Source organism: Pogoniulus pusillus, chromosome 17 (assembly GCF_015220805.1).
Source record: "Pogoniulus pusillus isolate bPogPus1 chromosome 17, bPogPus1.pri, whole genome shotgun sequence".
Classification (NCBI taxonomy): domain Eukaryota; kingdom Metazoa; phylum Chordata; class Aves; order Piciformes; family Lybiidae; genus Pogoniulus; species Pogoniulus pusillus.
Window position 1 is genome coordinate 14905680 of NC_087280.1, and position 26866 is coordinate 14932545.

The 26866-nt window shown below is 53.7% G+C and overlaps 1 protein-coding gene across 8 annotated transcripts in view; it reads left to right on the forward strand.

The window, feature by feature from the left end:
* The window catches only part of TLE3 (TLE family member 3, transcriptional corepressor), a 43819-nt gene that overhangs the window by 15130 nt on the left and 1823 nt on the right, over window positions 1–26866 (forward strand). For 2 of the 8 annotated variants that reach the window (XM_064157841.1, XM_064157842.1), the window contains exons 6-20: window positions 1750–1812; window positions 2441–2545; window positions 11348–11552; window positions 13031–13047; window positions 16387–16506; window positions 17020–17070; window positions 17221–17376; window positions 17510–17642; window positions 18655–18851; window positions 19702–19778; window positions 20005–20254; window positions 21173–21420; window positions 21736–21883; window positions 23104–23254; window positions 23708–23784. In XM_064157841.1, the coding sequence (XP_064013911.1) occupies window positions 1750–1812; window positions 2441–2545; window positions 11348–11552; window positions 13031–13047; window positions 16387–16506; window positions 17020–17070; window positions 17221–17376; window positions 17510–17642; window positions 18655–18851; window positions 19702–19778; window positions 20005–20254; window positions 21173–21420; window positions 21736–21883; window positions 23104–23254; window positions 23708–23784 (1998 nt within the window). The remainder of the gene's footprint in view (window positions 1–1749; window positions 1813–2440; window positions 2546–11347; window positions 11553–13030; window positions 13048–16386; window positions 16507–17019; window positions 17071–17220; window positions 17377–17509; window positions 17643–18654; window positions 18852–19701; window positions 19779–20004; window positions 20255–21172; window positions 21421–21735; window positions 21884–23103; window positions 23255–23707; window positions 23785–26866) is intronic. The other 6 variants (XM_064157844.1, XM_064157843.1, XM_064157848.1 and 3 more) reach the window with 6 other exon arrangements.

Genomic DNA, 26866 nt, shown 5'->3' on the forward strand with positions numbered 1-26866 from the left:
TTGAAGTTCTTCAGGCATACTTCTTCCTTGGGTTATGTTGGTTGTCCTTGTTGAGCTTGTTTTGTAACACCAGCATGCCCCAGCCACTGTCCAGCTCCTCAGAGCAAGGGCTGAGTGTCTGTTGGGTGCTTTTTTTCCTCCTCCAAACTATGATACTTAAATATTTCTTCATGGTGTTTATAAGAGCAGATAGAACTGAGAGCTTCTCATGGAGTCTCTACCTGACTGTGGCTGAGGTCAGACATCAGAGCTGCTGTAGGACACATCCTGGGCTTGCTTTGGGCTGAGCCGTGAAGATCCTTGGGGGTTGAGTTGAGTGGAGATTCTTTGAGCAGCAAGTCCTTGGGCTTGAGTTGATGTTTTGAAGAACATCTGCAGGCTGTGAGTGGGGAGCATCTGCTGGCCAGTGGGGAGGAGGCAGCTAGCTGGTGGAGGAGCTGGAGCAAGACCTTGTTAATCACTTGTGTTATTGATAAGGAGCCGTTGGGGCTGGCGGAAGGAATTTTCTGGGTGTTTGATTCCCTGCCAGGGCTCAGCTCTGGCCATTGTTGTGGCTCTGAATCCTCATGGCTGTGTTTGAGTTGGACCAAAGAGATGTTTTCACAGCTGCCCAGGCTGGGAGCAGCTGAAGTTAACTCCTAGGATCCCAGCAGCTCCATGTGTGCCATCTGTAGGGGTGTGGACTAAGATAGAACCTCCTGGTAGCAGGCTGTTGGCTCATCCCAAACGTGAGGTTTGCTCTGTGTGTGGGTCAAGCATCCCCTGGTATCAGCACAGGCTGTGGGTGAGGGGATGGAGGGAAGAAGGACTTGGAGATGAGCAGGCACTGAGTGCTCCCAGCCCCAGCTGTGTCCTGGACTGAGCCGCAGCAGAGGCAGGGAGGGGATTCTGCCCCTCTGTTCTGCTGAGACCCTACCTGCAGTGCTGGGGCCAGCTCTGGAGTCCTCAGCACAGCAGAGACATGGACCTGTTGGAGTGGGGCCAGAGGAGGCCACAGCAATGCTGGGAGGGCTGGAAGGGCTCTGCTGTGAGGCCAGGCTGAGAGAGTTGGGGTTGTGCAGCCTGGAGAAGAGAAGGCTCCAGGGAGACCTTCTGGTGACTTTTCAGTGCTTTGAAGGGCTGAGAAAGCTGGGGAGGGACTTTTCATGGAGGAGTTTGGTGACAAGATTAGGAGTAATGGCTTTAAAAGTGGGAGATGCAGGTTAGAGAGAAGACACTTCTGACACTGAAGGCAGTGAGAGCCTATCTCAGGCTGCCCAGAGAGGTGGGAGATGCCCCATGCCTGGAGCCATTGCAGGTCAGGTTGTCTGGGCTCTGAGCAGCCTGCTCTAGTTGCAGCTGTCCCTGCTGGCTGCAGAAGGGTGGGACTGGCTGAGCTCTAAAGGTGCCTTTGCACCCCTTGCAGCCTGGGGTTCCAGGTGCTGGGGTTATCAGTGAAAGGCTTTGTTATTCCCAGCTAATGGAGGTGGTGCAGAAACCACAGCCTGGCGCTGTTGGTTTGTGGTTGAGCTGATGTGGGTGTTGATGGCCATGGGGTGAGTTTCCTGAGTGCCACATGAAGACACAAACCTGGTCCTGCACAGCCCAGCCTTTTCAGAGAGCAGCAGCAGCTGATGCAGATGATGGGATGGGGAGGTGGGAGGGATGGATGGACTTGGGATAGGGTGCTGCATCTGGGAAGCCTCCTGCAGACCGTGGGATGTTGCTGGGTGCTGACTGTTGCTTTTTCTTCTTCCTCATTTCTTTCAGACAGAAATTGCTAAAAGACTGAATACCATTTTAGCCCAGATCATGCCTTTTCTGTCACAAGAGGTAAGAATGGAGGAGGCTACTTCTCTTGATGGGTTCCCTGGGGGTTCTGCTCCTACCAAAGCAGTCTCCTGGGGATATGAGGCTGCTTTGGGATGCTCTATGAGAGATGAGGCTCAGATCTCAACGTGTGTGTTTTGCAAAACCCTTGGAGTGGGGAGAGCTGGATCCCACAAGGGCTTTGGCTGTGCTTGGACAAGGCTTTGAGCAACCTGCTCTAGTAGCAGATGTTGGGGAGATGTTCAAGGCCAGGTTAGACAGGGCCTTGAGCAACCTGGTCTAGTGGAAGTTGCCCCCGCCCATGGCAGGTAAGTTGGAACTAGATGGTCTTTAAGGTCCTTTCCAACCCAAACCATTCTATGGTTCTATATCTCTGCTGTCTGCAGGGGCAGTGTGGATTAGTTGACCTCTAAAGGTTCCTTCCCACCCAAACCAGTCTGTGCTGAAACTGGGGAGCAAGAAGGGCTGCTGGGACTCCAAGGAGCAGGGAGATGTGCCTGGGTTTCTACTCCCAGGAGCAACAAGGAGATAAAAAAGAGGGATCAGCAGCCCTGGAGGTGTTGGGGGTTATGGCTTGGCTCAATCCTCCCATGCCCATCTCTGACCCACCTGTGCCCCTCTGTCCCCACAGCACCAACAGCAAGTGGCACAGGCTGTTGAGCGTGCCAAGCAAGTGACAATGACGGAGTTGAATGCTATCATCGGGGTACGTGGACTTCCCAATCTGCCTCTCACCGTGTGTATATCCCTTTTATTCCTATCATTTGCCATGACCAGAGACAATCCTGCGCTCAGGAGGGGTTGAGGGGATGGTGCTCAAACCCCTTCCACACCCCAAACCCACCAGAACCCCTCTAAACCCACCAAAGACTTCCCAATACTCAGTATCAAACAAGGTGATGGATGGCAGCCACCACCTGGGCAGCACCCAGCAGCTTCCACCAGCTAAGCTGGATGCCTCCTTCCCCCTGGAGGTGTTCAGGGCCAGGTTGGATGAGGCTGTGAGCAGCCTGGTCTGGTGGAAGGTGTTTCCTATCCCTGGCAGGGGGGTTGGAATTAGATGATCTTCAGGTTCCCATTCAACCCAGACTCATTCTGTGAACCTACCAATCTCTGTTCTCCATCAAACTGAGAGGGGGGGGGGGGTGGTGATCCAAGTGCCCATCAGCCCCCACCCTCCATCCAGAGCCCCCTGAGCCCAGGCATGTCTCTGTGTGTGCTGTTGATGTGAAATGTGCTGTAGACTTGATGGAGTTGTTGTTCCATGCATTGACTTTACCCACTCCTGTCTTACTGGGCTCTTTCTCTTCCCCTTTCACAGATCTTGGGTGGGATTGTTAAGGTTGCACCAATTTCTGGGGCTTTTTGTCTCTTGCCTTGATGTAGTCATCTCAGTCCTGTAGCAAACCTGCTCTGTGGTGATGCTGCCTCAACCCTGGGCCATCAGCATCCCCAAACAGTGTCCTGAGGAGGTTTGGTCCCTCCTCAATAAGGATTTTTGGGGTCTTTTAAATGATTTTTGAGTAACTCTTTGCACTCCTTCCTCAGTGATCTTTTTGTTTCTCTGCTTTTGACTTGCTTTTAACTCCATTCTCATGATTTTATGGGTAGCACTAAGTGTAGGTCATGCTCCACGGAGGGCCTGGGGGTGAGGAAATCCATGATTCCAGCTCCACAGAGGGCTTGGGGGTGAGGAAATCCATGGATCCAGCTGCACCCCTCATAGAATAGTTTTGGTTGGAAAAGACCTCTAAGGTCATTGAGTCCAACCATCAACCTCTCATGGTGGGATTTGTGCTGTGGTGGCTTTAGAGAAGGAGGTTATAGAATCATTAAACTGCTGAGGCTGGAAGAGGTCTTTGAGATCATCAAGTCCAACCACTTGCCTGGAGCTCACAATCCTCCTGCTCCTGCCACTAAACCATGCCCCTCAGCACCACATCCATGTGGCTTTTGAACATCTCCAGGGATGGTGACTCTACCACCTACCTGGGCAGCCTGTTCCAAGCCTTGACAAACCATCTGGGGAAGAAACTCCTCCTCATGTTCTGCCTAAACCTCCCCTGAGTTGACTTGAAGCTGTTTCCTCTTGTGCTGTTGCTTGTTCCTTGGGAGAAGAGACCAACCCCCACCTGGATCCAGCCTCCTCTGAAGGAGCTGTAGAGAGCAGTGAGGTCTCTCCTCAAATCCAGCCATGGGAGCATGTCTTGCTGGGTCTCTCCTGGGGTGGCAGGTAGTGATGTGTCTCCCAGCTCTCCTGCCTACACCTCACACCTTCCCAGCAGACTTGGGAGGTGAACTTGGTGGTTGAGCCCAACGAGATGCTTGGCTTTGAGCAGCTTGAAGTGGCAGGCAGGAGCAGCTGGAGGCAGATATTGGAATTCAATTAAGGTAACGAGCAGGGCCCATGACCCCCATTTTCAAGGTAATTGCTTCCTGGGCTCGGAGTGAGCCTGGTCCCATCATTATGCAGCCAGGCATTTAATCACTCTGCCTGACGAGCTTCCAGGAGGCAGGAGATGGGAGCTGAGCTCTGGGCTGGCATTGGCAGCAGGGAGCATCTTAGCATCACATCAAGGGTTGAACCCTAGAGGGTGGCAAGTGATGTCCCTGAGCTCTGCTGGGAGATGGGGATGGGTAGAGCTTGTCTCTATGAGATGTGCTGGTGCCTGAGATGCTCCCTTGAGGATACTAAGCTGGTTGGGGTGGTGGGTCACAGAATCACAGAATGTCAGGGGCTGGAAGGGACCTTGGAAATTCATCCAGTCCAACACCCCCCACAGAGCAGGATCACCTATACCAGATCACACTGGAACATGTCCAGGTGGATCTGTGCTCTTTGGTGCCTGCTGCACCCCCAGGACATGAAACCAAGGGAGATTTGGGTTGTTTTTTTTGTTCCAGCAGGCTGAGCTGCTCCTGTTTGTGTTTTGAGCTTGCTTGTGTAGGGCTGATCATCCTATCTGATGGGCTTCCAGGAGGCAGGAGCTGAGCTGGGGCAACAGCACCTTGTCATCAAGTCCAAGGATGGACCCAGGGTGGCAGGAGGGTAGCAAATGCTGTCCTGCTCTTTGTGTAGGGCATGTCTTTGAGTTGTGTTGATGCCTGTGAGATCACAGGATGTCAGGGGTTGGGAAGGACCCAAAGAGCTCATTGAGTCCAACCCCACTCCCCAGAGCAGGACCACACAATCTAGCTCAGGTCACAGAAGAACACATCCAGACAGGCCTTGAAAGTCTCCAGAGAAGGAAACTCCACAGCCTCTCTGGGAGCCTGTTCCAGTGCTCTGTGACCCTTACAGTAAAGAAGTTCCCCCTTGTGTTGAGGTGGAAATTCCTGTGCTGTAGCTTACACCCATTGCTCCTTGTCCTATCCCAGGGAGCAAGAGAGCAGAGCCTGTCCCCCCTCTCCTGACCCCCAGCCCTCAGATAGAGGGCATTTAATAAATGTTTATAACTCAGGCTTCTCTTCTTCAGACTAAGCAGCCCCAGGTCCCTCAGCCTCTCCTCATCCAGCACTGCTCCAGTACCCTCATCATCCTCGTAGCCCCTGTTGGACACTCTCTGGAGCAGTTCCCTGTTGAGGATGCTGAGCTGGTTTGCATGGTGGGTCCATGCTCTCTGGTGCCTGCTGCACCCCCAAGCCATGAAAGCAAAGGAGATTTGGGCTGTTTTTTGTTCCATCAAGCAGAACTTTCTCCTGTTTGTGTTTCGGGGCTGATCACTTTGCTTCCTCTCAAGGGGTCTCAACCAACACTCTGAGGCATGCACAGACCCCACCACCCACAGTGACAATCTACCAACAGGGGGGCTTCCATGTGGCTTTGCTGTCCTCTGCCACCCTCCCAGCAAGGCAAGACCACTGTTTATCAAGCACACCACAGCTCCACGTGCAGGTGCTGCCACCCAAATCCACAGCCACCCAAAACCAAACCAATTCTTTAAACCTTTGCTTGGCCTTTCTTTTCTTTTTTTTTCTTTCTTGGGGGTTGCTTTTTTGGTTCCTTGCCCCTTTTGAGGTCAAGAAGTGTTAATTTTATGCATCTAGGTCATTGTCTCCTCAGGCTTGTGTGAAATTGAGCCCTTGATTTGGTTAGAGCTCTGGAAATGATTAGACTACTTTACTAAATTTAACACCAGTGGTGAACTTAAGTGGTGAACCATTAAATCTGTGAACAAAGGCATGAAGCATGATGGACATAATCCAATTAAAACCACTCTGCATACCAGATATCTCCTTGCCAGCCTTTCCCCACCACACACCTTGGAACCTCCTTCATATCCTTCTTCACCTCCTCTCTTCCCCATCCATATTTGTTTGACACATCCTCAGCTATCCCAGGGGGAAAACATCTCCCTGTCTGCTCACAGAGCAAGGAATAGCCTGCTTGGGAAAGTTTTTATGATCATTAAGCTCTTTGCAGTGAGGGTGGTGAGACACTGGCACAGGTTGCTCAGGGAGGCTGTGGATGCCACCTGCCTGTAGGTGTTCAAGGCCAGGCTGGATGAGGCCTTGAGGAACCTGCTCCAGTGGCAGGTGTCCCTGCCCATGGCAGGGGGATTGGAATTAGGTGATCTTTAAGGCCCCTTCCAACTCAGATCATTCTATAAATCTATGAATCATTGAGTCCAGCCATAACCCAACATCTCCCCTTACACAACTCATGGACCTTGCCCCTAAGCTCCTCGTTGAAACATCTTTTAAACACCTCCTGCAATGGGGGCTCTACCACCTCCCTGGGCAACCTGGGTAGTGCCCAGTGACCCTGCTGGTGAAGAAGTGTTTCCTACTATCCATCCTAAACCTCCTCTGGTGCAGCTTGAGGCTAGCTCCAACCAGACCTGTGGGCTGAGTGTTGCTGATGTCCCCACTATCACCTTGGGTTGGTTTGCAGAGCTTTGCCTGCACCTTGGAATCACAGAATGGTGGAGTTGGAAGGGACCTCTGGAAATCATCCAGTCCAACCCCTTTGCTAAAGCAAGGGCACCCACAACAGCTTTCCCAAGACCACAATGGCCAGGGTGGGTTGGAAGCTCTCCAGAGAGGGAGACTCCACAGCCTCTCTGGGCAGCTTGCTCCAGGGCTCAGTACCCTCACAACAAAGAATTTGCTCCTTCTGTTCAGGTGGAAGCTCCTGGGTTCCAGTTTGTGCCCAGTGCCCCTTGTCCTGTCACTGGGCATCACTGAGAAGAGTCTGACCCTATCCTGTTGCCCCCCACCCTTTAGCTCTTGTTAAGCATTAACAGATCATCTCTCAGGCTGCTCTTCTCCAGGCTCAACAGTCCCAGGGTTCTTCAAGCTTCATGCTCCAGGCTGGTGTTTTGGCCTCTGTGGGGAACTCAGTGCAGTTTGGGGTCCTGCCAGCAGATGAGAAGCCCCAGTGCAGTGTCCTGAGCAGCTCTGAGCTTGGGCACAGTGGGGAGGTGTTAGGAGAGTCCTGATCCTGGAAGGCTGATTCAAGTCCTCCCAAAGACCCCGATCCTCCTTGAGCTTGACCACTCTCATCTCGTCCCTGGCATCAGCTGAGGTGTGGCTGGCTGAGGGTCCTGGGGTGGTACTTTTGTGTAGTTAAGGTGGCCAAAGATGTTTGTGTAGTTTTTAAATCCTCCCTTTTCTAGGATAGGGATCAAGGGGCAGGGAGGGGGATGGGGTTTATCAGTGGAGAAGACACCAAGTGAGCAGCATCACTGCATCCATGGAGTCCCAGATGGATTTTATCCCCTTCTATGGAGTCCTCAGGACATGGTTCCTAAGCTCTGTGCAGGAGGAATGAGCATCAACCATCCACTGGATTGCTGCAGCTGGAAAGGATGGTGGACATGTCTACAAGTGGAGCCTGGGCACCTTCCAGCACTGTTGCCCACAGCAGGGACGTGTGGTGGGATCATCAACTTGTCATCTTCTTGTCCTGGGAATGACCTAACAGGGACATGAAGCTCCTTGGAGCAGTGCCTGGATAGAGTTCTGCAGCCCCAAGGTGGGATCTTCACTACCTCATGGAGCTGTGGGCAGCTGGACAGGAGTGAGGGGTGAGGCTTCAAACCAGAGTTACCTGGAGAGGAGACTTCCCAAATGGATTCTGCTCATCGATTCCTGTCTGCCAAAGAAGAGACAACCACCTTGAAATGTTGTCACTGTTGAATGTTGTGTCTTGGTGTTGGTTTCCAGCCCCTGCCCCGGAGTGGGGGCACTGCAGGGGGGGGGCTCGGACCCTGTAGGACCAGCCCCTTGGGTGGATGTGTTTGCTGGCAGCTTCCAAGAAAGGAGGAAGCCAACAATTTTCTGCTCTGGTGGAGACCTTTCCTGCCTTCTCCAGCTGGGTGCTGCTGCAGTTGCTTGTGGTGGAGCTGTGCCATCCTCTGGGGCAGTGCCAAGGCTGTGACCCCCATCAACATCACCGGGCTGGAGCGTGGCTGCGTGGAGCAGGGTTCCTGTGAGACCACAGCCTTCTTTTTTAGGCTCCTGCTGCTGCCGTGGGTTGTTGCCTTGGGGAGGAGTTTTTTTGGTAGAGATGTTTCTGCCCACCATGGAGGTTGGAGATTGTTGAGGTGAAAATGTGGGATCTTGGCATATTCCAGCTTTATGGAGATGGACACTGCTGGAAAGCTTGCAGGAGAGGAGTGCACCGTGCTGGAAAGCCATCAAGGGATGTTCTCCAGGGAGCTGTTGCCATGGTCAGTCCTTCCTCCTCACTTAAGTGGGTGGAAATCTTGTGAGATGGGGCCTGTGAAGAGCCTCTTGGATTTCAGCAAGAGCCAAGTCTTTGTTCCTGCTGCTCTCATGTTGGAGGGATTGATTTTTGATGCATGGTGAGGAAGCAGAGGCAGTGCTCAGCGTTGTTTAGGGACACATCAACATGATGCTGGCACCACCTGGCAGACTCCTTTGTGGCTTGGGAGCATCCCATGGGTCTTGAGGCCACCTTATGGACCTTGGGACCACTTCATAGGGCTGGGAGCCCTTCTGGAGCTCCCAGCAAGCTCTCCTTTTCCTGCTGCCTTACATGACCCTGAGATTTGAGGACACCTCCTCAGCTGGAGATCCCGAGGATGCTTCCTTCACTCTACCCTGTGGATGGAGCAACCCAGCAGAAGCTAAGAAGCTCTTTCTTCTGAGGACAGGCTGCTTTCTGGTTTTGCTCTCCTATCACTACAGAAGGTTTAATTGTCTTCTCTAGGTGGTTTCTGCTACTGCTGCCCAGAGGAGCATCTCCAGATCATGAAGCCTTGGATCTACAGCTTCTGCCTCCTAGCCCTGACCTTGATGGGGATGGAATTTCCCTCTTCCTGGAACCCAAAGATGGGTTTGGGTCACCAACCCAAGAGGCTGCTGGGTCCTGCTGTATCCATCAGCATGTGGCAGCAAGTCACATGGTGCTGAGCATGGAGGGAACTTGGGCTTTGCCTCAAGAAGTGACCTGAGTGTGGGAGTGTCCCCAAAAGCTGCATCCTGGCTCCTGCAGCTGTGTTCTGGGGATATTTGTAGGGTGCTAGGAGAGTGCAGAGTGCATCAAGGGGTGTTTAGGGTACTGGGGTGTTTGCAGGGTGCCAGAGGGGTGCAGGATACAACAAAGGGTGCGTGAAGGATGCAAGGGGTGTGTAGGGTGCACCAGAAGTTGTTTTCAGGGTGCCCTCACCCTTGCTGGAGCTGTGGGTCTGCCTGCAGAGACTTGCAGTAGAGCTGATGACTGTACCATGGGGCACATGGAGGTTTGGTGGCACAGGTGAGCACTGGACTTCCTGGGAGGTGGAATGAAAACTCTTTAGTGCCCCTCGATGGGGTTGAGCTGTGCCTTGTGTGAAGCTGAGGGCAGGACCCCTCTGGTTGGACCTACTTTTTTTCCCTGCTTTCCCAGTGTGTTTTGGGAGCTGCAGAGCAGCAGCTGGTGCTGCCTGGTTGAGCTGTGCTCACATCTGATAGAGTGAGCTGGGGTCACCCCAGTGCTGTGCTCTGGGGACATCCAGGTGCCCCTCATAGAGCTGGTAGAAATGTGCTTTGGAAATGTTGGGTCCCGCCTACTGGGAGGTGGTACTGGAGCTGTGGTGGCCTGGGACAGCTCTGCCTGGGACTCAGCCCCTCTGAACCTTGCAGGAAAGGACTCTTGGTGGGTTTTGGGGTGCATGTTGGTGGTGGTGTCCCATCACCATGCCATGGTAGCCTTGCTCTGGTGGTCATCTTTCTGGTGACTACTTCTGCCACGTTGGCGGCATCAAGTGGAGGAAAACCTGATCCAGGCTGAGCTGTAAGTGGTGTGAGGAGCTCTGCTGCAGCTCAGATGTCCCCCTCCAGCATGAATTCCTGCTGGAGGAGGCCAGTTGGCCAAGTGCAGCTAATTGGGTGCTGATGGAGGTGGCCATGGGTGCAGGAAGGATTGGGAAAATGAGCACCAAGCTCTGAGACACTCCTAGCTGCCTTGTTGCTGTCCTTGCTGTGAAGGAGCTTCAGAGGTGATGGCCTTGAGGCTCTTGGAAGTGCCACCACCAAGGACAGACCAAAAGGAACTGAGAGCTCAGCTTGTTTTCCAGTTTGTGTTTGAAATGGAAACAGAGGGAGGTGTTTGGGGTTTCCTTTCCTCCTCCTCAAACTGTAGCTCACCTTTTCCTAGCTCAAAACGAGCTGGCAGTGTACTGGGAGGGCTGTAGCTCCCAGTTCCTCAGAGCCATGGGGAGATGGAGACCAGCCAGGGGTCCCTGCACCCAGGTCCAGCCTGCAGCCACCCATGTGGGTGCTGGAGGCTGTTGGTGGTGATGCCCAGCACCCACGATTCCACCCCTGAAGGTGTTGGAGGCCAGGTTGGATGAGGCTTTGAGCAACCTGGTCTAATGGAAGGTGTCACCTGCCCATGGTGGGAGGTTGGAACTGGAAGGTCTTTAAGGTCCTTTCAAACCCAAACCATTCTCTGAATCTGTGATCTGGTGCTGCAGGGGACCATGAGCAGCAGGCTGACAGGATGGGACCGAGGTGATGTATGGGTGGTTTTCTTCTGCCCATCAAGCTCCTCAAAGCTGGTCCTGAGCAAAGAAGCCAAGTTCTTCCTCATTGAGGTGGCCTGAGAAGGTCCTGGATGCTTCAGTTCCCTGTCTGTGGTCTTGTTTAGCAGCTGGTGCTCCATCCAGAGCCACTTGAGGTGTCTTGGGTGGATTTTCTTCTATTTTTGACTTCATATCTCCTGAAAAGCCAAGTCTGCAGTGATGTTGAGTTGCTTTGAGTGAAGGATAAGCTCGAAGCCTCCGGTGATGATGCTGAACTGTGTTGAATGTCTTTCTGGTCTGGTGTGGGGTGCATGTGCCATGCCTGCACTCATTCCACAGGGCTGTGGTGGGCATCATCCCCAGGGCCATCTCTGGTGGCTGTGGTGGGGGTCATTTGATGGGTGCATGGAGCACCTTCCATCTCTCCTACTGATGGAGCTTCTCCTTCCAGGCAGCAGAGCAGGGCATCACCTTGCTGGTGGTGACACCAGCCACGTGGCACTTGCTGCCGCTGCTCTTGATGGCTTGATGTCCTCCTCCTTGGCTTATTGGTCCTTTTATTGCAGCAGCAGCAACTCCAGGCCCAGCACCTCTCCCATGCTGCTCACGGGCCCCCAGTGCAGCTGCCACCACATCCCTCGGGTCTGCAGCCACCGGGCATCCCGCCAGTGACTGGCAGCAGCTCAGGGCTGCTGGCGCTCGGAGCCCTGGGGAGCCAGGCACACCTCGCTGTCAAGGATGAGAAGAACCATCACGACCTGGACCACAGAGGTGAGAGAGGGAGGTTGGGTTGGTGTTGTCCCCAGAGACTTCTCGTTGGTGTGGAGCCCCTGGTGTATCCCATGATGCTAGAAATGCCCTGGGCCAGAGTCTTTTTTCCTGCTCCCACTGCCGCAGCCTTTGGGAGAAAGCTTGGGTTGGTGTTTTTTAGGGATGCAGCTTTCCCTAAGGATGCTCAAGCTCCTAAACCCATTCTTGGTGACCAAGGGAGATGATGCCACTGTTGTGAGATATTTGTAGGCCTGTTGGGTGGTTTTGGCTGGAGGAGACCTTTAAGATCATTAAGTCCAACCACTGACTTCCCTAGTGGTAGCTTCCAAAGCTTTGTTAGCTGCTTTGCTTGTTCACTGAGGAACCTGGGAGAAGCTCAGGAGGATGGGAGGGAATCTCTGGGAGGTGGCAGGAGGGGACTTGACTTCAGACTGATCCTTCCTGTGCTCATTTAGGGCAGGGAGTGAAAGTTGCCTCAGGAGAGGACAGAGGCAGGTTGACCTTGGTTGAGTTGAGTTGTTCATGTGCCCCTTGAGTTCTCACAAGCTTCACTGGAGTCCCTTTCAGCCATGTCTTCATGGCAAAGCAGCTTTCCTTCTGGAGAAGGAAGCTGATCAGGTATGAGCCAAGCTTGAGGTGATCCCCTTGATGATTTTGGAATCATTTTGGTTGGAAGAGAGCTTGGAGTCAAACCATGTACCCAACACTACCAGGTCACCCCTAACGCGTGTCCCTTGGCACCACATCTCCGCTGCTTTGAAACACCTTCAGGGATGAGGATTCCACTACTTGCCTTGGGCAGTGTGGGCCAGGCCTTGACAAACCCTCAAGGGGAAGAAATTATTCCTCATGTCTGACCTAACCCTCCCCTGGTGCATGAGTTGGTTGTAAGACCAAGTGGTGTTGGTTGATTTTCACAAGCATGTGAAGATCCAAGATCTTTCCCCTCAATACACCCATTTCTAGGGCAGTTTTCCAACAGCTCCATGAAGCTCTGGGCTTCTTCAGGTAGTTTTGGGGTGGTTTTCTTGCCTGTGAAAACCAGTGAGGAAAACCAATCTCGGTGGCAATTATCCACTTGTCTTAATTTTCCTGTGTGGATCCAACGTGTTAGAAGATGCCAGGGTAAAACGAGCCTGTCTTGGGGCAATTTAATGGTTAAGCCACATCCTTGGCAGTGAGCAGTTGGGACCTTCTCATGAGTTTGTGACTTTGGGTACAAGAGCTGCTCAGGGCACTTCCATTTTCCTCTGTTTCACCAAGTCGTTGCCACAAAGAGCTGGGCAGGAGATGGAGGGATGAGGATGGGAATAGTACAGCAGAGCCAAGCTGGGTTTGGGTTAAGGCAGGAGACTACGTGAGGAGGAGCTTCTAGGTTTATGTTTCTGCTTTAAGCCTCATCCTAACTTGGTTTTTTTTTCCTGCCTTCTCTTTATTTTGGCTGTGACCTCACCTCTGATGCTGGCTGCTTCCCACAGAGCGAGACTCGAGTGCAGTAAGTCCTGTTAACCTCCTACTTTTGTGCTGGTGGCTTCGTGGTTTTGGTTCATCTGTTGTCTCTTAAAACCAAGGCTCCTGCATGTGAGCTCCTGGGTTGCCTTTTGCACGGGTCTTGATTAAGCATGGTGTTGTTTGGGTTGGAAAAAGACCTTCAAGATCAAGTCCAACCATTCTCTAACTCTGCCAAGGCTGGTGCTAAACTGTGTCCCTCAGCACCACATCTCTGTGGCTTCAAAACCCCTCAGGGGTGGGGATTCAACCACCTCCATGAGGAGCCTATTCCAGGCTTTGGGAACCTTTCCAGTGAAGAAAAAGCAATAAAAACCCAAAAATCCAGGAGGAAAACCCAAACCAAATCAAAACACCCCCAACCTAGACTTTGACTGGAGCAAGGAGATTGGGTTCTGACCTTTATTTTGATGTTCACAGAAGTTGGAGCCTTGGTTCTGAGTGACTGAGCCTCCTGAATGAGCAGAATCCAGTCCACCCAGCTCCTAACCTCGTTGGGGATTAGCAAAGCTGTTTCATTCCTGATCACTCTTCTGTTTTCCTGGGTCATCTAATCTGGTGGGGTTGGGTTTGGGGGAAGGGGCTTCTTACACTGCATTAAGTAGGAGCTTGAAAGGTGAAGCTATTATCCAGCCAGCTGGATAACTGTGGAAGAGGGCAACCCTTGCCAGTGGGCACCCACCACGGTCTGGGGCTTGGTTTTGGCTGTCTAAGCATGGATGAAGAGGGGTGTGGATATATTCTGGGGGGAGAAGAAGGGGTTAGGAACTCCATTGTGGCTGCTTTCTCCCCGTGGTTCTATCACCTTGGTCTTGGTCTTGTTTCTGGCTGGCTGAGCATGGGTAAGGAAGGCTGAAGATATATTTTGTAGGGGAAAGAACAGTGTAGGAGCTCCAGTGTGGTTGCTCTGTATCTGTGGTTCTGCCATGATGGTCTGGGTCTTGTTTCTGGCTGGTTGAGCATGGATGAAGAGGGTTGAAGATGTATTTTGGAGGGGAGAGAAGGGTGTAGGAGCTCCAGTGTGGTTGCTCTGTATCTATGGTTCTGCCGTGATGGTCTGGGTCTTGTTTCTGGCTGGTTGAGCATGGATGTAGAGGGTTGAAGATGTATTTTGGAGGGGAGAGAAGGGTGTAGGAGCTCCAGTGTGGTTGCTCTGTATCTATGGTTCTGCCACCATGGTCTGGGTCTTGTTTTTGGCTGGCTGAGCATGGATGGAGAAGGCTGTTTCTGGGGGGAAAAGACGGTGGTAGAAGCTTCATGGGGGGGCTCAGCTCACACAATGCTGCTGTCTGAGGACAAACTGGCAGGACAAAGCTTGGCTGATCCATGGGGATGGCAGGAAATTACTGCAGAGCTGAGCCCACAAATGGCCCTTTTGAGAGCTAGGGCGAGGCGGGGGGGGGGGAAGGATGGGGAAGAAAAATGCTATTTAATGAGGGGGGGGTGGGTGGTGGTGTATGGAGAGAGGAGAATTGGGCATCATTAACCTGCTCCTTCAGCAAGGGAAAGGGGGGTTGCTGGAGATGGGAAGGCTCCTGATGGATGAACTAAAGCCCGGGGGTGTTCCCTGGGGAGGTTTTAACGCTGCAGGATAATCAGGGTTAGTCATTCATTTTTTTTTTTTTCCTCTCCTCTTTTCCAAGCTCCTTTTTTTTTTTTTTTTTTTTTTTTTGCTTGGGTAATAAGAAAAAAAAAAAAACCCAACAAAAAACCAACAACCCATGTTGAGTTCCTTGGCCGTGGGCCAGCGGCGGGGCGGGGATGGATCGATGCCTCTAAATGCTTGACATGATTCTTGGGTAGCTGCGAGGGGTTTTCAGCTTCACTGGCTGAGAAGAAAGACCCTGGTGTTATCCAAAGCTGCTTATTTGGGGAGCTGAGGAGAAACATGAACTGCTTTAGTTCTCCCTTTCAGCCGGGGAGAAGAAAAGAGGGGAGAAGAGGAGCTTAGGGGAAGGGGTTTGGGCGTTTAGCTGAGGGGGTGGGAGGCTTGGATGTGAATTAGAGGATGCCAGCGTGGAGGGGGTTGGAAGGGACACTCAGTCCAGCCCCCCCACCCTGCTTAAGGCAGGGGCACCCACAGGAGCTTGCCCAGGATCGCAATGGCATGGGGGGGTTGGGTGCTCTCCAGAGAAGGAGGCTTCACAACCTCTCTGGGCAGCCTGCTCTAGGACTCCAGCACCCTCACACCAAAGAACTTTCTCCAGATGGAAGATCCTGGCTTCCAGTTTGTGTCCACTGCCCTTTGTATTGTCTCTGGGCACTACTGACAGGAGTCTGGCCCCACCCTCTTACACCTCACCCTTTAGCTCTTGCTGAGCATTGAGCAGGTCCCCTCTAGGGCTGCTCTTCTCCAGGCTCACCAGCCCCAGAGCTCTCAGCCTTTCCTCCTCACAGAGATGCTCCAGGCCCCTCAGCATCTTTGTAGCCTCTACTGGATTCTCTCCAGTAGTTTCCTGTCTCTTGAGTTGAGGAGCCCAGAACTGGATCCAGTCCTCCAGCTGTGGCCTCACCTTAGTAAGGGAGGATAACCTCCCTGAACCTGCAGACCTCTCTATTCTTCATATACCCCTAGAGACCACTTGCCTTCTTGGCCACAAGGGCTGGTGACTGGCTCCTGGTGACCCTGTTGTCCACCAGCACTCTCAGAATGCTTCCCAGCAGCTCAGCTCACCTGTACTGGTGCAGGTGGTTGTTCCTACTCAGCTGCAGGACCCTGCACTTGGCCTTGGTGAACTTCATGAGGGTGATGGCGATGGGGCTGGCTTACAGGAGCACAGCTTTTCCCCTCTCTGCTTCACCAGTACCTACTGTGGTAGATCCAGGGAAGTACTGGGAGCTGCTGTCCTCAATCACAGCTGCTTCCCAGGGTTTGCCTTTGCAACCAACATCCTGCCCCTCCCTTTTCTCTGCTGTGGGTGAGGTACCCACAAGTAACTGGGATGGAGAAGACCCAACAGCATCACCCTATCTCCAAGCAATGCTCAGCTCAGTGGTGACCTTCCTTCAGCCCAGCCTGAATCCTGTAACAGCACAGAAATCATAGAATGGTTTGGGTTCGAATCACCTTGAAGATCATCTACTTCCAAGCCCCTACCATGGCCAGCATCACCTCCCCCAAGCCCAGGTTGTTCAGGGCCCCATCTGTTCTGCCTTGAGCACTGTGGTTGCCCCATGGAGTCTCACTCCACCATTGAGGTTTTGCAGTCTTCTGGGATGGGGCTGGATTTGGGTGGTGCTGCATGGAGGGTGCGTTGTGACAGCAACTAAGCTGATGCTCCTGAAGGTCCTGTTTCAAACTTGAAAGTGTCTTTTGTTGTTGCAGAACAACTCAGTTTCACCCTCGGAGAGCCTGAGGGCCAGCGAGAAGCACCGGAGCTCCACGGACTACAGCATTGATTCCAAGAAGAGGAAAGCAGAGGAGAAGGACAGCATGAGCCGATATGTAAGGGACAGTCTGTTTGGGGTTGTCCAGCCTGGAGCAGAGAAGGCTCTGGGAAGACCTTCTGGTGGCCTTTCAGTGCTTCAAGGGCCAATGAAAGCGCTGGGGACAGACTTTTGAGCAGGGCCTGTTGTGACAGGACAGGGGGTGATGGTTTGAACTAAAAGGAGGAGAGTCAGATTGAAGAGTAGGAAGAAATGTTTGACGCTGAGGGTGGTGAGAGTCTGGCCCAGGCTGCCCAGAGAGGTGGGAGATGTCCCATGCCTGGAGCCATTGCAGGTCAGGTCGTTTGGGGCTCTGAGCATCCTGCTTTACTTGCAGATGTCCCTGCTGCCTGCAGGGAGTTGGATGAGATAACCTTGGAAGGTCCCTTCCCACACAAACCATTCTGTCATTCTAGTGGCTTCCAAAGTTGTTTTGGGTGACCTGTGCCCTCCTGGGGCTGGGCTTCAGGGGACACTTTCCCACCCCAAGTTTTGGCAGTTTCTAAGGGATGTGACTCACTTTGTGTTTCAGGACAGTGATGGTGACAAGAGTGATGACCTGGTGGTCGATGTCTCCAACGAGGTGAGCTAGGGTTGGGGGTGTGGTGGTTCTTTGTGGTGTGGTTTGGGGGTGATGCCTTAGAGCCACTCAACACAGCTCCACCCTGAAAGAGAGCCCTGATGGGAACCATCCTTACTTCTGGTGGTGCCAACGCTTTCACTTATCCCACAGGACCCTGCCACCCCTCGGGTCAGCCCAGCCCACTCCCCACCAGAGAATGGCATAGACAAAGCCCGTGGGCTGAAGAAGGGGGATGCACCCAACAGCCCAGCCTCGGTGGCCTCCTCCAGCAGCACTCCCTCCTCCAAGACTAAGGACCTGGGACACGTATGTCCTTCTCTTTCCTTGGGGCGGGGTTGGGTCTCGCCAGCCGTGGCTGCTCGCTGGGCCTGGGAGGTGGCTGGGCAGACACCAGTGGTAGAAGCTCATCCTTTCTGCTGTCCATCCCTTCCCCACCCAGAATGACAAGTCGTCAACACCCGGGCTCAAGTCCAACACTCCCACGCCGAGGAACGATGCTCCCACCCCTGGGACCAGCAGCACCCCGGGGCTGCGGCCGATGCCCGGCAAGCCAACGGGCATGGACCCTCTGGGTGGGTAACTGTCTCCTGCTGCCACCTCTGCTGCTGCACCCAGACTGGGTTCAGCCTGTGTTTACCCAGGGAGTGGTAGAAGCCTCATCCCTGGAAGTTTTTAAGGCCAGGCTGGATGTGGCTCTTAGCAACCTGATCTAGTGTGAGGTGTCCCTGCCCGTGACAGGGGGGTTGGAATTGGATGATCTTTGAGGTCCCTCCAGCTCTAACAGTTCTGTGATTCTGTGTGCCCATCACTGGGGGCACAGCGGCTTTGGGAGAAGTCTCCAGGTTTATTGGGGTCTTAATCCAGATCAAGACTGGGGTGTCAGTAGGTGGTCCCTGTGCCAGAGATGGGTTAAGGATGGAGATTCAGCCATTACATCTGTCTTGGATCAGCAATAATGGGGCCAGCAGGACCAGGGCAGAGATTATCCCTACTGACTAGGTACTGGTGAAGCCACACCTAAGTCCTGGGTTCAGTTTCGGTCTCCTCACTATACAAAGGACACTGAGGAGCTGGAGCAGAGCCAGAGAAGGGCAGTGAAGCTGGTGAAGGGTCTGGAGAACAGATCTGGTGAGGAGCAGCTGAGGGAACTGGGGTTGTTCAGCCTGGAGAAAAAGAGGGTGAGGTGAGAACTTAACTGCTCTCTACAACTCCCTGAGAGAAGGTTGGAGCCAGATTGGAGTTTGTCTCTTCTCCCAAGGAACAAGTGACAGGACAAGGGGAAGCAGACTCAAGTTGCCTCAGGAGAGTTTTAAGTTGGACACAAGGAATAATTTTGTCATAGGAAGGGTTGTCAAGGCCCATCCCAGGCCGCTCAAGGCAGTGTTGGGAGTGCCATCCCTGGAGGGGTGTCACAGCTGTGTGGATGTGGTGCTGAGGGACACGGTGTGGTGGTGACCTGGCAGTGCTGGGCTAACATTTGGGCTCAACCATCTGAAAGGTCTTTTCCAAGCCAAACGATTCTCTGCTCTTCTCCGGAGGGTCAGTGGGCTCCATCCCCTGACCGTCTCCCCAACCCTCCTACAGCCTCAGCCCTACGGACACCCATCTCCCTCACTGGTTCCTACGCAGCTCCCTTCGCCATGATGGGCCACCACGAGATGAACGGCTCCCTCACCAGCCCCGGCGCCTACGCTGGGCTCCACAACATCCCCCCTCAGATGAGCGCCGCTGCCGCCGCCGCCGCCGCCTATGGCCGGTCGCCAATGGTGAGCTTTGGAGCTGTACGTAGCACTTTTAGCTCCTTCTTGGCGTTCCCGGTGGGGGGTGGGGGAGGGGAGGGGCATGGGGTGGTGCTGGTGGTAGGGTCTTGGCAGGGTCTCCTTGGGGCCAGCTGTGAAATTGAGGGCTCCTTGCCAGCTGCGTTTGAGTTGGCTGCTGTCAAAGGGTGCTGGGAAGTTGACGTCTCCCCACAGGGTGATGTTCGTGCGCTGTGTGCTCCACCTCTTTTCCCTTTGCCCCAGGAGCTTGGGGGGGTCACAGGGAAGGTGCCCATGGTCCTACTTAGCCCTGTGTCCATTAAACCTTTGGCTAATTGCCCCACTCTCCCTTTTCATTTGGTCAGGGAATAAACAATGATGAGTTTTGGAACAGGGAGGAGTTCTTGACTATGAGAGTGGTGGAACACTGGCCCAGGTTGCCCAGAGAGGTGGGAGGTGTCCCATTCCAGTTTCTCCCAGGGAGGTGGTGGAGTCACCATCCCTGGAGGTGTTCAGAAAAAGCCTGGATGAGGCACTTAGTGCCATGGCCTAGTTGATTGGACAGGGCTGGGTGATAGTTTGGAATGGATGATCTTGGAGCTCTCTTCCAACCTGGTTGATTCTATAAGTCTATGAATTCCAGGTTGGGTTGTTTGAGACTTTGAGCACCCTGCTGTAGTTGCAGATGTCATTCTTGTTGCAGCACAGGAGGTGGACTAGATGACCTTTAAAGGTCCCTTCCCACCCAAACTGTTCTGCAGTTCTATGAAGATGGGGTCACTGTGTGTCCCCCTGAGGCTTGCAGATGGGAAGATGTCTGCTCGCGTGTCCAGCATGTGCCCAACCTCACCCACGTCCACATGTCTCTTGGCAGGTTGGCTTTGACCCACATCCACCCATGAGAGCCCCTGGCCTGCCCTCCAGCCTGGCATCCATCCCTGGAGGGAAACCGTAAGCTCCTCTCAGTCCTCCTTTGGTGTGCTGTGGGTGGTGCTGAGCTTGGGGCTTCAGCAGCCTGCTGGCTCCAGCCACGCTCTTACAGAGCCGCGACGGCCTCCAGCCCCCAGCGAGGCCTGCCCTAGCGAGCGGGTTGCAGTGGAACTCACCCTCCCATTCTTCTGGAGGAGCCCCAGACCCACGTCTGTGTGGCTGACCAGGCTGTTGGCCTCGCTTGCAGGGCCTACTCCTTCCATGTCAGCGCTGATGGGCAGATGCAGCCAGTGCCCTTTCCCCACGATGCCCTGGCCGGCCCTGGCATCCCGCGGCACGCCCGGCAGATCAACACCCTGAGCCACGGGGAGGTGGTGTGTGCTGTCACCATCAGCAACCCCACCAGGCACGTCTACACGGGGGGCAAGGGCTGCGTGAAGATCTGGGACATCAGCCAGCCGGGCAGCAAGAGCCCCATCTCCCAGCTGGACTGTCTGGTAAGGGGATGGGGGCTCACATCGGAACTGGAGCATCCTTCCCAGTTCATGGGGGATTATTGTTGGTCCCCAAGCATGTGTCCCTCCTGCCAGCACCCCCCACTAATGTGGTAGGCACCTCCTGAAGTTCAACAAGGATAGTTGTAGGGCCTGGCTCGGGGTGGGGGACAATAATCCCCTGCACCAGTACAGGTGAGTTGAGCTGCTGGGAAGCAGCTCTGAGGAGAAGGACCTGGGAGTGCTGGTGGACAGCAAGGGCACCACACACGAGTAATGTGTCCTCAGGGCCAAGAAGGCCAATGGTCTCTTGGATGCATAAGCAGGTGAGCAGCCAGCAGGTTCAGGAAGGTTCTCCTCCCCCACTACTCTGCCCTGGTGAGGCCACACCTCAAGTCCTGGGTTTCTCAGCTCAAGAGAGGGAACTGTGGAAGAGAGTCCAGTGGAGGCTACAAAGATGCTGAGGGGCCTGGAGCAGCTCTGTGAGGAGGAAAGGCTGAGAGCCCTGGGGCTGGTGAGCCTGAAGAAGAGCAGCCCTAGAGGGGACCTGCGCAATGCTCAGCAAGAGCTAAAGGGTGGGAGGCAAGAGAGTGAGGCTGGACTCTTGTCAGCGGTGCCTAGTGACAGGACAAGGGGCAGTGGGCACAAACTGGAAGCCAGGAGGTTCCATATGAACAGGAGGAGAAAGTTCTTTGGTGTGAGAATGCTGGAGCCTTGGAGCAGGCTGCCCAGAGAGGTTGTGAAGTCTCTTTCTCTGGAGAGCTTCCAAACCCAGGTGGCCATCATGGTGCTGAGCAAGCTCCTGTGGGTGTCTGTGCTTTAGGAGGGAGGCTGGTCCGGATGATCTCCAGAGATCCCTTCCTACCCCGTCACGCTGAGCATTGTCCTTTGCCCTCCCAGTGACACCTCTTTCCCCTCCAGAACAGGGACAACTACATCCGCTCCTGCAAACTCCTCCCTGATGGCCGCACGCTGATCGTGGGAGGAGAAGCCAGCACCCTCACCATCTGGGACCTGGCTTCCCCCACCCCTCGCATCAAAGCCGAGTTGACCTCCTCTGCCCCTGCTTGCTACGCCCTGGCCATCAGCCCCGACGCCAAAGTCTGCTTCTCCTGCTGCAGCGACGGCAACATCGCCGTGTGGGACCTGCACAACCAGACGCTTGTCAGGTGAGCAACCTTCAGCTGCGGCAGGAAGGTTGGGAGCTCCAGGTGTTTGTCTTCTCTGTCATCTGGGTCTTTCTGGCCATGTTTGGTGTGGGTTTTTTCCCTCCTGAGAGCCTTGGGGATGGTGATGAGAGCCCTATCTCATGGTGCTTTGTCACTGAGATGATGAACCTCTGCCAAGGATGCTCCATGGATAGGGTTTCATGTCTGCTTGGTGTGTGGGCAAGCTTCAGAGATGTTTCTTGAGCTCCAGCTCCTTTGAGGCAACCTGCTAGTGTGTTCCCCTTGAAGATTTGCCTTGTTTTGGGTTGTTTGAAGGCAATTCCAAGGCCACACAGACGGTGCCAGCTGCATAGACATCTCCCACGACGGTACAAAGTTGTGGACGGGGGGTCTGGACAACACGGTGCGTTCCTGGGACCTGCGGGAAGGCAGACAGCTCCAGCAGCACGACTTCACCTCCCAGGTAAGCACTGGGGTGCCCCTGGAGGGAGGGGAAGGTTCTGGTCTTGTAGCTCCTCATGAAGACCTGAGGCAGGGCTTTATCCCTCCAACTCAGCAGCTTCTGCATAGCTGTGGAGATGGCCTCCAAGTGAGGTGGATCCTGCAGGTCCTCCCAGAGTCCTTGCCTAGAGGAGCAAGCCTGGAACCTTGTGTCCTCTTGGCAAGCGCAGAAGTCTTTGTGGGGCTGGAGTCGTCCTGGTGTTCCTGTGGCTTCTCTGGACACGTGGATGTGCCTGCAATGGTTCCAGGATTGGGGCATCTCCCACCACTCTGGGCAAGCTGGGACCATTCTCCCTTCTCTCCAGTCTGAATCTCCCTCTTTTAGTTCAAACCATCACCCCATGTCCTGTCACAACAGGCCCTGCTCAGAAGATTGTCCCCAGGGTGCTGGGTATCTGGAAGCTGTGCCACTGTGGTTTTCAGCCCGCAAGGAACTGTGGCTTAGAACTTACTTAGTCTCACTTCCTTCTGTGCTGATCTTCCTCTTCTGGAGGATGCCAGGAAGGTGCAATTGTCCCTGCAATTGGCTTCATTTCATGTGGGGCACCCTGGGCAGAGCAGGATTTCTGATGAGAAGCTGGCCAAGGGTCCAGAGCATGAATCTTGTGATGAGCAGCTGAAGGAGCTGGGGTTGTTCAGCCTGGAGAGAAGAAGGCTGAGGGAGGAGACCTTCTAGCTCTCCAAAACTCCTGGAAAGGAGGTTGGAGCCAGGTGGGGCTTGGCCTCTTCTCCCAAAGAACAAGGAATAGGACAAGGGGAAGTGGCATCAAGTTTCCCCCAGGCAGGTTTAGATTGGCCACAAGGAGCAATTTCTTCATAGAGAGAGTGGTCAAGGCCTGTCCCAGACTGCCCAGGACAGTGGTGGAGTCCCCATGCTTAGAGGGGCTTCAGAGCTATGGAGGTGTGGTGCTGAGTGATGTAGTTTACTGGTGACCTGACAGTGCTGGGTTAATGATTGGACTTGATGTTCTTAAAGGTCTCTTACAACCAAAATCAACAAGAGGTCACCCTCAGTTTGCCTCATGCTCCTATCATTGGTGTCCATCTCTGGAGAATGGTTTATGGGTACAGAGGTGGTTGAGGTCTTCTCTGATTCTTCAGGCAGAGCCTGGTCAGGGGGCTGCAGGCACAGCTGGTAGGTACAAACTCTGTGTCTGACCATGTCTGTCCCTCCCACCACAGATCTTCTCCTTGGGCTACTGCCCAACAGGCGAGTGGCTGGCGGTGGGCATGGAGAGCAGCAATGTGGAAGTTCTGCACCACACCAAACCTGACAAGTACCAGCTGCACCTCCATGAGAGCTGTGTCCTCTCCCTCAAGTTCGCCTACTGCGGTAAGTGGCTCTGACCCCAAGGTCTGCTCCTGTAGCGACCACCGACGACCATGGCAGGAAGGGACAGTGCATGGGGCATGGTGGGGGTGGGTTGAGTGTGAAGGTTTCCAGCAGGGCCCATCTCATGATGGTGGAGGTGAGGATTATCCTCTAAAACCATTCCCTTGTGGTTGCAAATTGCCCTCTGACATTGCAGGAGGTGAACCAGTGCTGGGTGGTGGTGGGACATGTCCCACCAAGAGAGGACTTGAGGTGGGCATCTCTGGAGCATCTCCAAGTTTCCCATTATTCTCCAGAATCTCCAGTTTCTGAGGGTGTCAACAGGCAGAAGCCTCTAGGGACAGGGAAAGGCTAATCATGGGGTTTGGGGGTGGCTTCAGTGCTGTTGGCCATGGGTTGGAGGTCCAGCAGCAGCACTTTGCTGACTACTGATATCATCTTGCCTGGCCCCAGGTAAATGGTTTGTGAGTACTGGAAAAGACAACCTGCTCAACGCCTGGAGGACGCCCTACGGAGCGAGCATCTTCCAGGTAGGACACTTCTTCCTGGGCAGAGAACATGCCAATGGGTGGGCAGCATCTGGACCCTCCTGTTGGCGTAAGAGGATGTGGTTGGAGTGTGTGTGGGCAAATCCATCCTTTTGGGCTTGTGGTATTGGTCCCAGGTACATAGAATGTGGGGCTGCTACCATGTGGCTGTGGCTATGGTGCTGGGGAAACCAATCTGGAATTGGAATAGAATTAGAATCACCCTGGAGGTGTGCAAGGACAGGTTGGATGAGGCCATGAGCAACCTGCTCTAGAGTCACAGGATCTAGAGGGAGGTGTGTCACAGGATCTAGTGGGAGGTGAGTCACAGGATCTAGAGGGAGGTGTGTCACAGGATCCAGTGGGAAGTGTGTCACAGGATCTAGAGGGAGGTGTGTCACAGGATCTAGAGGGAGGTGTGTCACAGGATCTAGTGGGAGGTGAGTCACAGGATCTAGAGGCAGGTGTGTCACAGGATCTAGAGGGAGGTGAGTCACAGGATCTAGTGGGAGGTGAGTCACAGGATCTAGTGGGAGGTGAGTCACAGGATCTAGAGGGAGATGAGTCACAGGATCTAGAGGGAGGTGAGTCACAGGATCTAGTGGGAGGTGTGTCGCAGGATCTAGTGGGAGGTGAGTCACAGGATCTAGAGGGAGATGAGTCACAGGATCTAGAGGGAGGTGAGTCACAGGATCTAGTGGGAGGTGTGTCGCAGGATCTAGTGGGAGGTGTGTCACAGGATCTAGTGGGAGGTGTGTCGCAGGATCTAGTGGGAGGTGTGTCGCAGGATCTAGTGGGAGGTGTGTCACAGGATCTAGTGGGAGGTGTGTCACAGGATCTAGTGGGAGGTGTGTCACAGGATCTAGTGGGAGGTGTGTCGCAGGATCTAGTGGGAGGTGTGTCACAGGATCTAGTGGGAGGTGTGTCGCAGGATCTAGTGGGAGGTGTGTCGCAGGATCTAGTGGGAGGTGAGTCACAGGATCTAGTGGGAGGTGTGTCACAGGATCTAGTGGGAGGTGAGTTGCAGGATCTAGTGGGAGGCATGTCACAGGATCTAGTGGGAGGTGTCCCTGCCCATGGCAGAGGGTTTGGGCCACGCTGCTCTTCAAGGTCCCTTCCAACCCATTCTAGGAATCTTTGAATGTTTTTGGTTGGAAGAGACTTGTAAGATCGAGTCCAACCATCAACCCCGCACCACCATGGCCATTTAACTGTGTCCCCAAGTGCCACGGCCGCAGGTTTCTTGAGCACCTCTAGGGATGGTGACTCCACCACCTCCCTGGGCAGCCTGTTCCAATGCCTGACACCGCTCTTGCGGTCCAGAAACCACTCCTCGAGCCCAACTTCAACCAACCTCTGACAGCTCTCCCTTTTCACCAACCTGAACCAACCTCTGACCGCTCTCCCTTTTCACCAACCTAAACCAACCTCCGACAGCTCTCCCTTTTCACCAACCTAAACCAACCTCTGACAGCTCTCCCTTTTCACCAACCTAAACCAACCTCTGACCGCTCTCCCTTTTCACCAACCTAAACCAACCTCTGACAGCTCTCCCTTTTCACCAACCTAAACCAACCTCTGACAGCTCTCCCTTTTCACCAACCTAAACCAGCCTCTGACCGCTCTCCCTTTTCACCAACCTGAACCAACCTCTGACCGCTCTCCCTTTTCACCAACCTAAACCAACCTCTGACCGCTCTCCCTTTTCACCAACCTAAACCAACCTCTGACAGCTCTCCCTTTTCACCAACCTAAACCAACCTCTGACCGCTCTCCCTTTTCACCAACCTAAACCAACCTCTGACCGCTCTCCCTTTTCACCAACCTAAACCAACCTCTGACCGCTCTCCCTTTTCACCAACCTAAACCAACCTCTGACAGCTCTCCCTTTTCACCAACCTAAACCAACCTCTGACCGCTCTCCCTTTTCACCAACTTCAACCTCTGACCGCTCTCCCTTTTCACCAACCTAAACCAACCTCTGACAGCTCTCCCTTTTCACCAACCTAAACCAACCTCTGACAGCTCTCCCTTTTCACCAACTTCAACCAACCTCTGACCGCTCTCCCTTTTCACCAACCTAAACCAACCTCTGACAGCTCTCCCTTTTCACCAACTTCAACCAACCTCTGACAGCTCTCCCTTTTCACCAACCTAAACCAACCTCTGACCGCTCTCCCTTTTCACCAACCTAAACCAACCTCTGACAGCTCTCCCTTTACACCAACTTCAACCTCTGACAGCTCTCCCTTTTCACCAACCTAAACCAACCTCTGACCGCTCTCCCTTTTCACCAACCTAAACCAACCTCTGACAGCTCTCCCTTTTCACTAACTTCAACCAACCTCTGACCGCTCTCCCTTTTCACCAACCTAAACCAACCTCTGACCGCTCTCCCTTTTCACCAACCTAAACCAACCTCTGACAGCTCTCCCTTTACACCAACTTCAACCTCTGACAGCTCTCCCTTTTCACCAACCTAAACCAACCTCTCACCGCTCTCCCTTTTCACCAACTTCAACCAACCTCTGACCGCTCTCCCTTTTCACCAACTTCAACCAACCTCTGACCGCTCTCCCTTTTCACCAACTTCAACCTCTGACAGCTCTCCCTTTTCACTAACTTCAACCAACCTCTGACAGCTCTCCCTTTTCACCAACCTAAACCAACCTCTGACCGCTCTCCCTTTTCACCAACCTAAACCAACCTCTGACCGCTCTCCCTTTTCACCAACCTAAACCAACCTCTGACCGCTCTCCCTTTTCACCAACCTAAACCAACCTCTGACAGCTCTCCCTTTTCACCAACCTAAACCAACCTCTGACCGCTCTCCCTTTTCACCAACCTAAACCAACCTCTGACAGCTCTCCCTTTTCACCAACCTAAACCAACCTCTGACAGCTCTCCCTTTTCACCAACCTAAACCAACCTCTGACCGCTCTCCCTTTTCACCAACCTAAACCAACCTCTGACAGCTCTCCCTTTTCACCAACCTAAACCAACCTCTGACAGCTCTCCCTTTTCACCAACCTAAACCAACCTCTGACCGCTCTCCCTTTTCACCAACCTAAACCAACCTCTGACA